Source organism: Zophobas morio, unplaced genomic scaffold (assembly GCF_036711695.1).
Source record: "Zophobas morio isolate AGI-343-1 ecotype UQ-CSIRO unplaced genomic scaffold, CSIRO_AGI_Zmor_V1 ptg000011l, whole genome shotgun sequence".
Lineage (NCBI taxonomy): Eukaryota > Metazoa > Arthropoda > Insecta > Coleoptera > Tenebrionidae > Zophobas > Zophobas morio.
In genome coordinates this window covers 14,371,236-14,385,055 of record NW_026972116.1, presented here as the reverse complement: position 1 = coordinate 14,385,055, position 13,820 = coordinate 14,371,236, and the positions used below count along the sequence as shown (strand labels likewise).

General features: G+C 33.4%; 2 protein-coding genes across 6 annotated transcripts in view; one reads left to right on the top strand and one right to left on the bottom strand.

Moving 5' to 3' along the window:
* LOC135127014 (transcription factor collier) overlaps nucleotides 1–13,820 on the top strand; it is a 166,007-nt gene that overhangs the window by 35,256 nt on the left and 116,931 nt on the right. For all 5 annotated transcript variants that reach the window (XM_064053305.1, XM_064053303.1, XM_064053304.1 and 2 more), the window contains exon 4: nucleotides 7,077–7,132. In XM_064053305.1, the coding sequence (XP_063909375.1) occupies nucleotides 7,077–7,132 (56 nt within the window). The remainder of the gene's footprint in view (nucleotides 1–7,076; nucleotides 7,133–13,820) is intronic.
* On the bottom strand, nucleotides 10,293–13,653 carry LOC135126769 (uncharacterized). The gene is made up of 8 exons (XM_064052899.1): nucleotides 13,489–13,653; nucleotides 11,913–12,122; nucleotides 11,777–11,863; nucleotides 11,102–11,178; nucleotides 10,919–11,055; nucleotides 10,618–10,856; nucleotides 10,361–10,564; nucleotides 10,293–10,303 (listed from the first exon to the last, which is right to left on the bottom strand). Exons 1-8 carry the CDS (start codon nucleotides 13,550–13,552, stop codon nucleotides 10,293–10,295), a joined length of 1,029 nt encoding a protein of 342 aa, XP_063908969.1. The 5' UTR covers nucleotides 13,553–13,653.

Below are 13,820 nucleotides of genomic sequence, written 5' to 3'. Positions count from 1 at the left end.
TATTACTATGGAAATTTGTAATTTAACACCCCTTTAAATTTAACAACTGTTAATTAGTTTCCTGTCATGGTTACTCCAGACGAAATATAAACAAGTGTGCTTTTGTAACATAATGCGCTCGAAAGTGAAGTGGCAGGGTATGGGTAATTTAAATATAATACATTAATGAATTCAGGAAAGCAAGTTCTAAAAAATCTTAGAATGTCAGTCGTATTATCTATTACATTTGTTTTAATCTAGAGATTATAATAAATAAACAATTTTTTTTTATTTTTCAAAGTAACTGGATTTGTTGGGCTGTACTTCAGGGGCGAGGGAAGTCCTGTCGAAAAAACCTTCGACCAATTTTTACAGTTCGTTTTAAAAACTATGAACCCAAATTTTTTAAAAATATGACAAAATACTAACATTTATGTAACAATTACAAGGCAAAGATTATTCTTTTTTATTCGTCCCCTCCTAAAAGTTAATGACGTCATCGTAAAAATGTATTAAATGGCATTGGTATCCCATAAAAAAAATGGCATGTTTCTTAAAAGAAACTTCCACGTGTAAAATAAATCACTGGCAAAAATTTTAATGACAGTTGACTTTGTTTTTTACTCAATGTTGTGTGTTATGCATGAAAAACACTATCAAAGATCGCCATGAATTATCAAAGCCAAATCTTCAAAAATCCATGGCTGCTTTTGCTCGTATTTTTTATTGTTCTCTTGGTAGTTTCTCCCACTCATTTGATCTGAATGTAGGTAGATATGTGTAATAACTAATAAAACCTGCTCAGAAATATTTTCTCGGTATTTATATTATTCCGGAATCAATGCAATGACGAATGGTTTAGCAAATTCCCATAAATATAAAAATGTTTGACAAGAGTTGAAAGCACACTGGTCAAGTGAATTCGTAACGAGGCATAGAATTGAATGATTTTGCAATTTTGCAAGAACGGGCAGTAAAGCCACGTTATGGGAAGGATAATGGCGTCCTGGAACATTTCTATTAGCAAGTTTGGTCTTTGGCATTACGTGGTTACGACTTAGCGACGTTATTATTGCCGACATTCGCACCGTCTTGCCAAACCGCTCGGTCCATCTCGTGAATCATTAAAATGATAATGCCAAAGTTTACGGCACGTCAAACTATTTCGATACTGTTGCGAGTCGGTTAGAGCAGTCCGTGATAAGAAGAAGTCCTATCCGGCGATAGCGCGCCTGAACAAAGACCAGGGAGGCGGTAAAGCCTCGGGGTTCGCCATCTTCCGAGTCCTGGGAGAGCATTTGTGGAGTTATTTTATTACAAATAAGGAGAGGAAGAGTGCTCCTCGGGGATGATGCTGAGTGAGGTGTGCTGTGGCAAATGAGATATAGCGCCGGTTCACTACATGTTACGTCTTCCTTCTTGTATATTTCACGGAAATCTCTTAAGCTACGTGCGATGCATTTACTGCCTTTGCCCCCGATCCATCATAAATTATTACCGCTTGTATTAACAAATTGTCAAATATTTACGTTCCTTTAACTCCACGAGCCCCGATGCGGAGGTTTGTCAACCGATCCCACTTTCGCTAAATCATTTCTTTTGCGTCTTTTCGCCTTCTCGCAAGGTCGCTTCTAATGGACAGAAAGAAACTGGATCGATATAGCTACTCATGCTTGAATGAAATATGGACTATTTTGCCACTAGCGAACAACAGACTAAAAAAAATCGGGCTGTGATAAGATAGAAGAACGCACGCCACCTCTCTTACCCCACCATCCTAATAAATGACTTTTCGTATATTTTACACTTCAAATTTTACTCTTATTTACTTCTTACAAGTCTTAAAAACGAATAAAATCTCTCTTTGTACAAACTTATTTTAATATTTTTAAGGTATGATTACACAGCTGTGTTCGCTGACGTCTTTTTAATCACACTGGCGCTTAACGAAATTATAAAAAGCAGCAAATCCAGCAAATCTGATTCATTATTTCCCACACTTGCTTACCAAAATTACAATGGTATAAATGACTCTAAACAATAAAATATTTTAGTAAATTGTGCAACCACTTTTTAATCTTCTACTCCGATTCGCCTTGATCAGCACAATTTATTTTTAAAATGCCGTTTTCTGACAATAATTTCCTACGCTTTGTGATAGCGTCAATAAACTAATTAACTTAAATATTAATGTAAACAGTGTTTATAAGGAAATTGATCGCACGGTATTTTGACAGAACTTCCCTTTCCACTGAAGTAGGTACACTTCAACAAATCCAGTTTTTGGAAAACTTCTAAGATTGGATTTTGTGATTTTTTTTTATTTTTTGATAATCTTTACGAATATAAGTTAAAATAAAGATAGGTATACACGTGTAATGTTAAACTCAAGGTAAAGAAACGTCCTACGCGTTTCTTTTCCGTTACAAAATTTTGTGATGACGTCATTAACATTTTGCGTATATCGATTTGGATATAAGCAGTGTAATACCAATAATAACAGTACACTATTAAATATATTGCCTCATTCATTTTTTTTTTTGCGTCACCCTGTACAAGTAATTCCAAAGACTATAATATATAATACTTTGCATATTTCAGCAAATTTTGACACTGACTCATCAATTTTTTGGGAGAGTACAAACGAATAAATTTTAATTGACGATTTATTATGCTGATGATAACCTTCAAAAGTTTGTAATATTTCAGAGCATTCACTTTTGCAGTTCCAAAATTACATTGCAAAATATTATACAACTTTGATTTTTTTTCCAAAAACTGAATGTATAAAGTAAAAAACTTGACACGGATTCATACACCACCAGTGGAGGAGTATTTTATTTTATAAAATTTAAATGACATTTACTGTTGCAAATTTTGGAGATGGCGTCATTAAATTTTTGGTGGGGATGATTAGCCAAATTTTGGTTAGCGTTTTACTATATACATGATATTTCTAATATACATACGAAATGTGACAACAATCGGTCTGGTAGTTTCAGAGATTGTCTGTCTAATAAAAATCGACACAGTTAAACAGACGACATCGTCACACAGACGGAAACGGGGACCACTTTTTTCGCACTCTGTCACGAAACGTCGAGAAAATTTGAAAAGTCGCCCGATTATTATACTCCCGTAGCTTACGCTCAAGAAGTAAAAATCCTTGAATATCACATTTTCTAAATAATATAAATATTTAACCAATCCGACGATTGGTTACTTTCATGTCTGCTCGATGTTTCATGGCCTCTAGAGTATGAAAAAGTAGGTCTCGCGTTTCATTTTGTTTGTCTCTCATCTACCATCTGTTTATGTCGAATTTTATTAAACATATAATCTCCGAAACTGCTGAACCTAATGTTGTAAAAAATTTTAAGTATGTTAGGAATATTGTGTAGATGGTAAAACGCTAACCAAAACTTATCCTTTCGTTCCCAGCAACAATTTGATGACGTTTCAGTAAAATTGTAAAAAATGTTTAGTAAATTTTATAAAATTACCTACATATTTCTATACTTGTGGTTTATGAATCCGCCTTGATATATTACCCAAGGTATCCACATTTTTATTATTAGTATTGCACATCTACTGTACGTATCGGAATCGGAATAGGAATCCTTGCTGAAATGATGATCGGAACATTTTTCAATGGGGAAACTCAATAGAAATAGGCACAGCCTTGAGCTTTATAAATGCGTTCATACTGTTGCAGCATTTGTTTGACTGCTCACCTGATTTCTCCTCACTCCGCACGAAACCAAATATAAACAGGTTAACAGAATGAGTTTCCGTAACATAATACGTTCGAATCAAATACAGTGGCGGATTATGGGTGGTTAAATTATATTTTTATTTTATATTTATGTATAGAGGCTATCACAAATAAAATTGTGCAAAATCAAATTTTATAATTTTTCGAACAAGCGGGATTTGTTGGATTGTACTTCAGAGGCGAAGAAATTGCTGCCGAAATGACCTTCTACCAACTTTTTCAAATAGAACACATATCTTATTACTGCACTTTACTCCCTGTTTTATTCACTTTCTTTCGATATGTTGGTGTGTTTCTTAAAAAATAAAAAAAAAAGTGAGCTCTTTACAACCTGGTTGATAAAGTATAGCACACCAACGAGAATAGTGGTTTTACGTTTTTAACTCCTCCTCCACCCTGGTCAGCGAATAGTTAATGCAGCTTTTTAGATACAAATGCATGAGACTGACTATTCCAGACTTCAGAGAGGCTTTTTGTTATCTTTTGCTGGCACGCTTCACCTAAACAGGACTCTATTTAGCGGTATTAAGTTAGAAAGCACAATTTTCGGTAGACCACTATCCGGTGAAACACTATTTTTCTTTACTAATAAAATTTTAGTTCTTAAAAGTCGAAGATAATACCTAAACCATATTTATTTCACAAATCTTCGGTCAGCCTAGTGTGTAGGCGTACAGAGACGGATTTGTTTATTTTGTAATGAATTTAATCGAGCTATCTGTAAGGGTCGCATACAGTAATAGACTATCAACTTGTTATTTGCGTTTGTAGCTCGCTACATAGTCGACTTTAAACATCGTGAAATTATTTTGTCTCCGTATTTAGTCGAGTGAATCTCTAATGACCAACTATGTTCCAGTACTAAATACAACCCTGAAATTTACGCAGATTTCAAAGCAGCACGCACCGTTTAAAAAAGGTTATTCGACCATTACTGGCTACACAGGACCATAAACTTTTATTAGTACACAAAAGTGATGTCTTTACTGTACACTTAAAACCTGTTAGTAGTTTTTTACTAATCAAATAGCCAACAGACAGGCAGACAGACGATAAACGGAAACGGGAGATCGGTAACTGTGAAACGTCGAGAAAATACGAAATTCATCAAAATAATCCTATTACGAAACTTTCTTAGCTAACGCTTGGGAAGTAAAACGAATTATATAACAAGAATCGCACATGAATTTCGCGCAGTCAGTGTTTTTGCAACTCTCGGCTTCGCCTCGGTTGTAAAATTCTAACACAAAATCCAAGTGGCGGTAAATCAAAATTACTAAATCAACCTCACCTCAACAGAAACTTCGATGCTCCATAGATACTTTTTTCATAAACATTCACGAAAACCTTGTATCTTCAAAGTCAAGATCGAAAGCGACTACAAAATTGCTTCAGTCGCAAGAGCAAAAAATCCCAGCACGTGGCTAGATATAGGTAATTAGGATTCCAATTAAAGTGCGTAATTTGAAACGAAAATGCATCGGAACATTCCGCGGAGGACAGAGGCCATATGTAAGGTAAACCGCCCGTTTTGGTCGATCTGATTGACTAGTTGGATTAATTATCCATCTAATTAAAAGCAACGTCTACTTTAACGATTGTAATTCCTGGTGCGTTCTCGTCGGGGACCAGTTCCTTATATGTGAGCGCCTTACTGCACTAAAGTGTAAATAGTGTTTTTCCAGCAGAATGTAAAAGGTAGTCGTCCAGCGCAACAAGTTTGCAAGTCAAGTAATTGACAATTGATAAACCATCAACTAACTAATTAATTAATTGCATTTACAAGCGTTTTACTGCTAGGCCATCGGTTTCTCGTTATTGCGTAAAGTGGAAAATTCACTTTCTGCCCGTAGAAGATACTGCGAATGTTGATTTATCTGTGCTATTAGCGAGCGTTATAAATCTTTCAGCGCGTGTTTGCTTTGGTCTTTTGTGGATTGACGGATTTCCCGCCTGGATAGACCACCGCCACCGAGGGTTGCGTCCGTCGAGATAAGGAGGCGGTGGCCGTTGAGGAATTTGCGGTACAAGAGTTGCACTTGCCTCAGGCTTCGTCTTATACTTCGGACTTTGGGGCCTTTGAGACCGACAACTTGCCCGAATTTGTTACAAACCTTCGTCATAATTAGTTTACAACCCTCGCACTCTGACCGCTCTGTAATAACTAATTATCTTAACAAATTTGCTGGGGCCAATTACTCTTCAAACTACCAATTTTGTGCTTGGTTTGCTTCCGGATAAACAACTTGCTTGATAATGCGCAAAGTGAAGAAGTCCTCCTGAGATACGGCCTGTGGCGGCCCGCAAGGGCTTGTGAGATTAACACTTTTTTAACACGGTTTCTTTTTTAATCCTGAAGAATATGACACCTAAAAACAACTGTGAAAATATTAACGGACTTGATGTTTAACCGCAATAAATTTGTTTCCTTAATTAGTTTCATTTTTTAATAAGATATGAAGCATTTAGGCAACCGGTTACATAGATGTTTGTCGTATTTATCATCTGTCCTTGGCATTTAGTAAAATCCAAAACTGAGAGGCGGCACGTTTCCATAACCTACTTCGACCCTGTAAACATTTATAGAAACTCTGTATTTTATACCAAAAACTACAATGCAATTAAGAATTTTGTTAATGAGTTGTCAGACGATGCTACCTCTATTAAAGAATGTAAAATAGTTTTTCCTAAAACAGAACTGGCACCTCAATTGGCATTTATTTCAGCAAATTTTTCCATAGTTGCTGATAAAATTTTAAAACTTGAATGAAACATTTTAGCACTGGTAGATTCTATTCAGCTGGTAAGAAATTGTTTTCAGAACTATCCAATGTTCAAGATAAAAGAGTTTTTCTAAAATTTAAGTTTGTTTTAGAAGAAAATGTAGGATTTATTACCTTGTCGCTTTTGAGTAAAATTTTGGGAAGAGAATTTGTAAATGTGGATATAGATAGATAGATCCACATATACTTAATAGAGAATTTAAAATAACATTTAATAGTCAATTGGTTTAATAAAAATGATGGCTAAAATACATTTTCTTACATACTTAATTTAGTTATAATTTGATTTCTTATATTGAAAAAAAATGTTACAAGACATCTACTTTATCCATAAATATTCAAAAATGTTTTGCATATTTAGCTGCATATTTTTAATAAAGTGGTGCATATTTTGACCAAAAATGTGTGCATATTATGCGCATATTTCTTCGATATTTTGATGCATACAATCCAAATTTTGCTACAATTATTGTGCCAACTACAAAAGATATGATTTCTTTTTAAAGTAGAGTTATACTAATTGTTGTCTTTAATTCCAGGTGTGCGACAAGAGCAAGACATCTACGTGAGACTCATCGACTCCGTCACCAAACAAGTAAGACACATTTCTTTTCCCCTAGTAGACGTTTTCGCTTCATTTACCCCACGTCTGGCCGAAAAAAATATGTGCGGTCCTGTGCGTCGTTCTTAACGAAAACACTTGCAGTGTTAAACGACAAAGCAGAACGTAATGAAATTAAGCCTGAAAAGGTCGGACAAACGAGGTCTAAATGAAATTAGCAGCCAATGTGTTGTTCTACCACTTTGAACCGGCTAGAGGGTAAGATGAACCGGTGTATCAGCAAAACATTCCCAGTTTCGAATTCGCACAGCGTAATAATTAAATGAATTATGCAGCAAGAAACAAACCGGAGGAAGATCTTTCGTCACACTCCGATATGTCTCTCTCGTTGTAGATTCGACGAGCGCGAAATTAAATTTTACCTCAAACCATCTTGAAGTTAGATGATTGACTAAAATTAAATTTAAGAACTTAAACGCGTTAAGCTTTCCCCTTTTCACTCCATCAACTTGACTTGTGTAAAAATTGTTCTACGAGATTTTGTTAGCTGAATTTTTTGCAAACTCTCGAAGTCTTCATCAGTTCGGACGTAAATTTCGAGGACGATGTATTGCCATGACAAAGTTGATTAAATAAAGTGTTGGTGTGAGCGCGATCACGTGCAGCATGCACGGATAATTAAATCTATTTGTTTTCGTTAAATTTTGACGAAGTGGTGAAAGTTGCATTGTGCGCAAGCAATGGCGGGAAACATCGATCTACTCTGGAATTGCGAAAATTATTGAGTTTAACGGGGTACCCTAACATGAGACTGCACAACGTAGAATACCCCACGATTTTTTATTTGTTCTGTCTCGATCACAATAAGAATATTCTTAGAACTTATTGTTTAAACAGAGTGTATTGGGTGATTAACAATTGATTGTAATCGAGTCATTCTTGGCTTTTAATCTGAATGTCTTTGATAGATATGAAAAAAATAACAAAACAAACACAGATGTTTGAAAGAATTTGTTCACACTAAAAAATAAATGGTTCCACGAATTATAATATCGGCAATTCCTACAATATTTTGTGGTCATATATAGGACAATGATTATTTTAGTTACAAACATCATGAATTTATTGTTAATTTTTATGGTTACAAGAACTTTAAAATATTGTAAATCTGTTAACCACAAAACTGTGGTTATAAAAGCCAAAAATGTTGTACTTGCTGGAACAATATTCTACGGTCTTATTAAACAAAATTTAATAATTGTCGTAACAAAAAATTATGTATTTCAACTGTAATAAATGATATCATGAACGATATTTTATGGTTGTTACTGCCGCACCATTAATTAATTAATTAATTAATTGATTCGCACTTTTGGAAGGAATTAAACAAAAACTCGTATTTTATTGAAAGCATAGGTATATTGAATATAAAATGAAAATATAAACATAAACATATAAAGAAAATTAAACAATACTTCTTAACATTATAGAAACATTTTTATATATTAGCCTATTACATAATATATATATGATGAATATATGTACTTCAGTTGTTATGTCTGTTTAGACAGAACTATTTATATTAATTAAACTACTTCCATCGTATGACATATGGTATAAACAATTGACGTGTAACTTATCAATCTCCTGAAGTTCCTCTGTTTTAATGTCATTTTGTAATTTAACATAATATGCATGTAAATGCTGATCATAACCTAAAGTTTCAAATAACTGGAACGTTATCTTTATAATATCAACTTCAGTTTCAGCAATAGAACATACACTGCCAAAAACTGGATGTGATTCTGTGAGATACACTATTAAAATAGTCCCGTGTTTTATTAGTTTGTCATAAACTTTTATCCATTTATAAATAAATCCTTTTTGTTTGTTATATTCTGTAATTGTAGATTTTTCAATAAATCGGGAAAATCCATCCTTAGATATCAATTTCTTACATAGTTTTAGTTGGTGTCGGATTGCAATTGTTAAGCAAATATTTTTTTTTGAGTAAGAAATATTAGATATATTTTTTAGAGTTCTATGCTTTGATTCGAATCTCATTGACCAAAGATTTATTAAGGCACCAGACATTCGCATAATTAAAGGATTCTATATAAGTGAGAAATAAAAAGCGCAATACTACTCTCAATTTGATTTTCCTTATTTGCAATTATGTCATTATATAATCTGTTACTAAAAGGTTCAGAATAATCAGAAACTGTTGTTTTTGAAACAACACTATTGGGAGCTGTATGGAATAAAGGTAGTGTAAAATTTGTATCTTGACTACTACACTGACCTGTAACGTTGTTAGACAACCACTGAGTATTCAGAAAGTTTTTCTGTGAAAATTCGAAAGATGTTTGTAAAAAGAGTTGTATGAACTAAATTCTCTTTGACACGAATACGAAATGCAGCGAATATATTTACCATCATAGGAATGTCTATATTTCATATGCAATAATAAATTTTTTTTTGAACTTGAAAATTTGTGACAATTCATTATTTTTAAATATTACTTCTCACTCTCAGATTCATTACACAAATCAGATATCAGAGCAGAAACAATTGAAGACTTTTTGTCCCACTCTATCTTTAAATCATAGATGTAAATTTGTATTAACTGCCAAACATGAGAACATTCAGGTGGATATTCTGCAACAATTGCATGAATTATTTTAAAACAAGTGTTTACACTTTTCAAGGCCGATTCAAAAGGATATGTACAGTTATCGATGGAAATATAGCCCTTCAGGTTGTTCAAATCTGGTCCAACAATTGTTATTAGAGGTTGGCATAATTGTTTGCTTTCCGCATATTTTCGATGTCTTCGTTCCAACATCAATTGCATCTCTTCACTGGTTTTCACGTAAGTAATGAAACTGTTCGCTACTTCAACTTTAGACGGTTTCCATTTCTTTTTATTGTCGTAACAATCACTACTGGCATTAGATACGGTAGTGTTAATAAACTTAGAACAGCAGTGGCGTCTAAACAGAAAATTATTATTAACTCAAATTACAAAGAAATAAATCAGTTGGTTTTACCTTCATTCAAAATATTAATGTTTTGATCCGGAAAATGTTGAGTCAGTACGCCTCGGTATTGGGCCAATCGTAATATAATATGTTTTTTTTTATGTATTTCGGCAAAAAATATTTCTGATTTTTTGGGATAAAGATAATTGAAATCAATTTCCAGCTAAAAAAATATACCACCTATAAAAATGTGAACTTACATAATATACTGTTATATTACTTACTAATTGATAACCTAAGGACTTTTCTAAAATTTTATATTCTTGAAAATATTCTTGGATAGTTGTGGTTGTATTCTGGTTATAGCGGGGAATTCTTACACATGTAGTGGCCTTCCATTTAGCCAAAACTTCTGGCCAAGGTTCTGTATTATACCTTAACCAACAACAAAAGTCTTCCACGTCATCCTCGTAATCTTGACTACCTATTAAAAAAAAGCGTAGGAATTATATCTTCAAAAATTAATTACATACGTACTCGCTATTTCTACAGTTTCATGAACTTCAAGGCTTGATGATGGACACGCAGTGGTGAGAACGCCAGATTTTTTCAACTTCTTTCTTTGATTATGGTAACGATCAACTAATTTACCCCTCATACACTGGACAGTTTTTTTGTTTTGTCTAACATACGGTATATAGTATGTGGAAATATCTTCGTTCGGGAATTCTTGCTTTATGAGGCGGGCTAATTGTAAAAGTCTTCTGGTCGGAATACTAAAATAGCAATTTTTTACAAAAATGTATGTTCGATTTTCAGTTCTTTCGTTAAAACATACTAGGAATTAATGTCTTGTAGTAAATCGTGATCGTTTAATAATGCAACGAGATCATCTCTTAATTGCGGTGTTAAATGGTTTTTCTGGGCCAATATATTACGACCTTTTATAGAATTTTGCAAAAATTTTTTCAAATCCTACAAAGCAATGACATCTTACAAAAAAATATATGTGTTTACTTACAAGCTCGTATGTCACTTCCAGATTTGGAAGTTTTTCCAAAAACGAATCACACCGTTTATACGGTACCGGTACAATATCTAAAAACACCATTCAAACATAAAACTTCACTCTTAATAAAATAACAGTAAGTCACTAAGCACCTGGTCCTTGATATTTCATTAAACAACAAAAAATCATCAAAGAATAGAGTGAGTGATTTTACTACGTTGGGCATGCTGATTCTAAATCTGCAATTAGTTTTTTTTTTTTTTTTTTGTATACGTCACATTATCGAGATGATCGACATAACTGATGAATGACTAATTGAATTTTATGTTTCTGCGAATATGATCAAACGTGTATATTCATCTCCGATGATTATAAAACATTTTTATGTACCATTGCATTGTTAAAAAATATCAAGTAAAGTGGAATTACGTGACAACGTCGCATTGGAATTTACGGTTCTAAACCTGAGGAAGAAGCCACTGAGAATATGTAAAAATATAAGTAAGGTGCTACATTAAAAAAGCTAAGCTGTGTAGTATGTGTCAGACACAGAACATTCTGTGTAGTTAAAAATAATTTAATGATACTCAAAGACCCGGACAACTTTTCTATTTTCAATAATAATTGAGTTATCGCTTAGTGACTCACCCCTGTATATATATGTCATTACCAAATATCATACAGTACCTAAAGGTAAATTATCATCCACTCTATAAACTGTAGAGCACGTGCCTTTACTAGTGCTGGGAATGGGTTCTTGTGTCTCTTTGTAAACTAAAATTATATACATAAAAATATGTTTTCACTTGAAACCATACATTACCTGAAGTATCACTAGGAGCATCATTTGTCTTAACTACTATTGTTTCTAAGCAGTTATTATCTGTTATTACATTTTCTTCGTCAATTCTATTGTACAACTGTCTAAAACCTTCTTTAAATTTAATTCTGTCCCCATACTTTGCAATCAGTTCTTTGAAATCTTGTGAATCTGTGTTAATTTTTGAGAATGTATCATCATCTATCGCTTCTTCTGAAAAATAATATTACAACATTTAAAAGTGATCTTAATAAAATTTACAGTTATTTATTCGTTGTTACAGTTATGGAAACGAACAATTTATATTGTACATACTTATGTATGCATTTTGGCAAACCACATTTTAAATTACTTTTAAAAGGAAAAGATACTACACGATTTTGCTTTAATTCTCCAAAATTTAAAAGAAAAAGGTTGGTGAAGATCACAAAAAAATACAGTGTCAGGGGCCAATTCCAAGTTGGTGGCGCAAGTCACTGGTGCAGCGCAACTTTATAATGCTAATTTGGGTATCAAATGCTGGTTGCTAGGGGTGACGGAATAAACAAACGCACTTTTTCGAGATAAATTGCGCCAACTTGCACTGCCTACTAGAGGTGCCGCAACTCCATGGTGCAAATTTCAATGGAAAATTCGACACAACTGCGTTTGTCTTAGTATCAAAAGTGTGTGGCTATGTAAGGTACCTAAGCCAAATATTGCCATCTTAAGGTTTAAAATTTGTTGGCAAATTAAATTTTGAAACCTGAAAGCTATATATAAACGATTGTTACGTGAATACGAGTTGCCCATTATAAAGATAACTTAAAGCCGTACGATTCAATTGTTTAGAATTTAGGCGATTTTTAGGCCTGACAATATAAGGAATATGGCAATATATGGCTCAGACACCGTATAATACCGTTAAAAAAACTAAGACCAAATTTGATTTTATAACTTTTTCAGAAATCAGTCCGTTTCTGCCAGGAATGTATCAAATGTATCATAAAACATTATTATGGGTTTTACCTAGTACGAACTGAACTGAATAAAAGATTAATCAGAAATTTTTTGGCCATAGCACACTTCGGTGTATGAGTATTTGGAAAAAGATTCCATTTTAACACCATATTTGAATTTTATTACAATTTAGCAATTTTAATTTGAATGGTACCCTGTACCATCAACGTACTCATCAAATAATTATGTAGAGTGCGTTCGTAGAGGAACGTCCTCAGTTGACACTGTTTTTCTCAACCCCTGACCCCGTTGTGCATAACTAACCCATGACGAGAAAAATATACCAGCATAGATTTTTATTAATCGCACACACTATGATGTTACTTGCATCACGTTACACAATTTGTTTAATTTACAACGGAACAAAGTATTTAACATTAAGATTGTATTATATTAATTGGCATATTTTTAAAGTAATGTTTAAAATTACATATTTTTATGGAAAAATGAACTAATTCAAACATACCTTATCCTTGTATGACTTAAAACAAATGAACACGAAACCGATCGTTGCATCAAGTCTTGATTGCTTACATTGCAACTATTATACTAAATGAAGCACGTATATTTAGCTACTTACCTTCAAATTTAGCAATGAGATGGGACAAACTCCATGCTTGTAAATATTTTTTTACATTTTCCATTGTCACAACACCACAAAATGAATTATCAGTATCACAAAACACCAACTAGGTAAACTGTAATTTTTTAATTCTTGGGATAACGAATCAAAACACAAAGACGACTGCGGACGACCACAAATGTGCTGACAATTGTCTGGCACTAAGTGGGAAATTATACCATTGGTCGAATCGATGGCGGTTAAATTAAATTTAACTATAATTGTGGTTTGTTCAACAAAAGGTTATAGTATGGCAGATTACTTCCAAACATTATGGTTGTTACAACCAT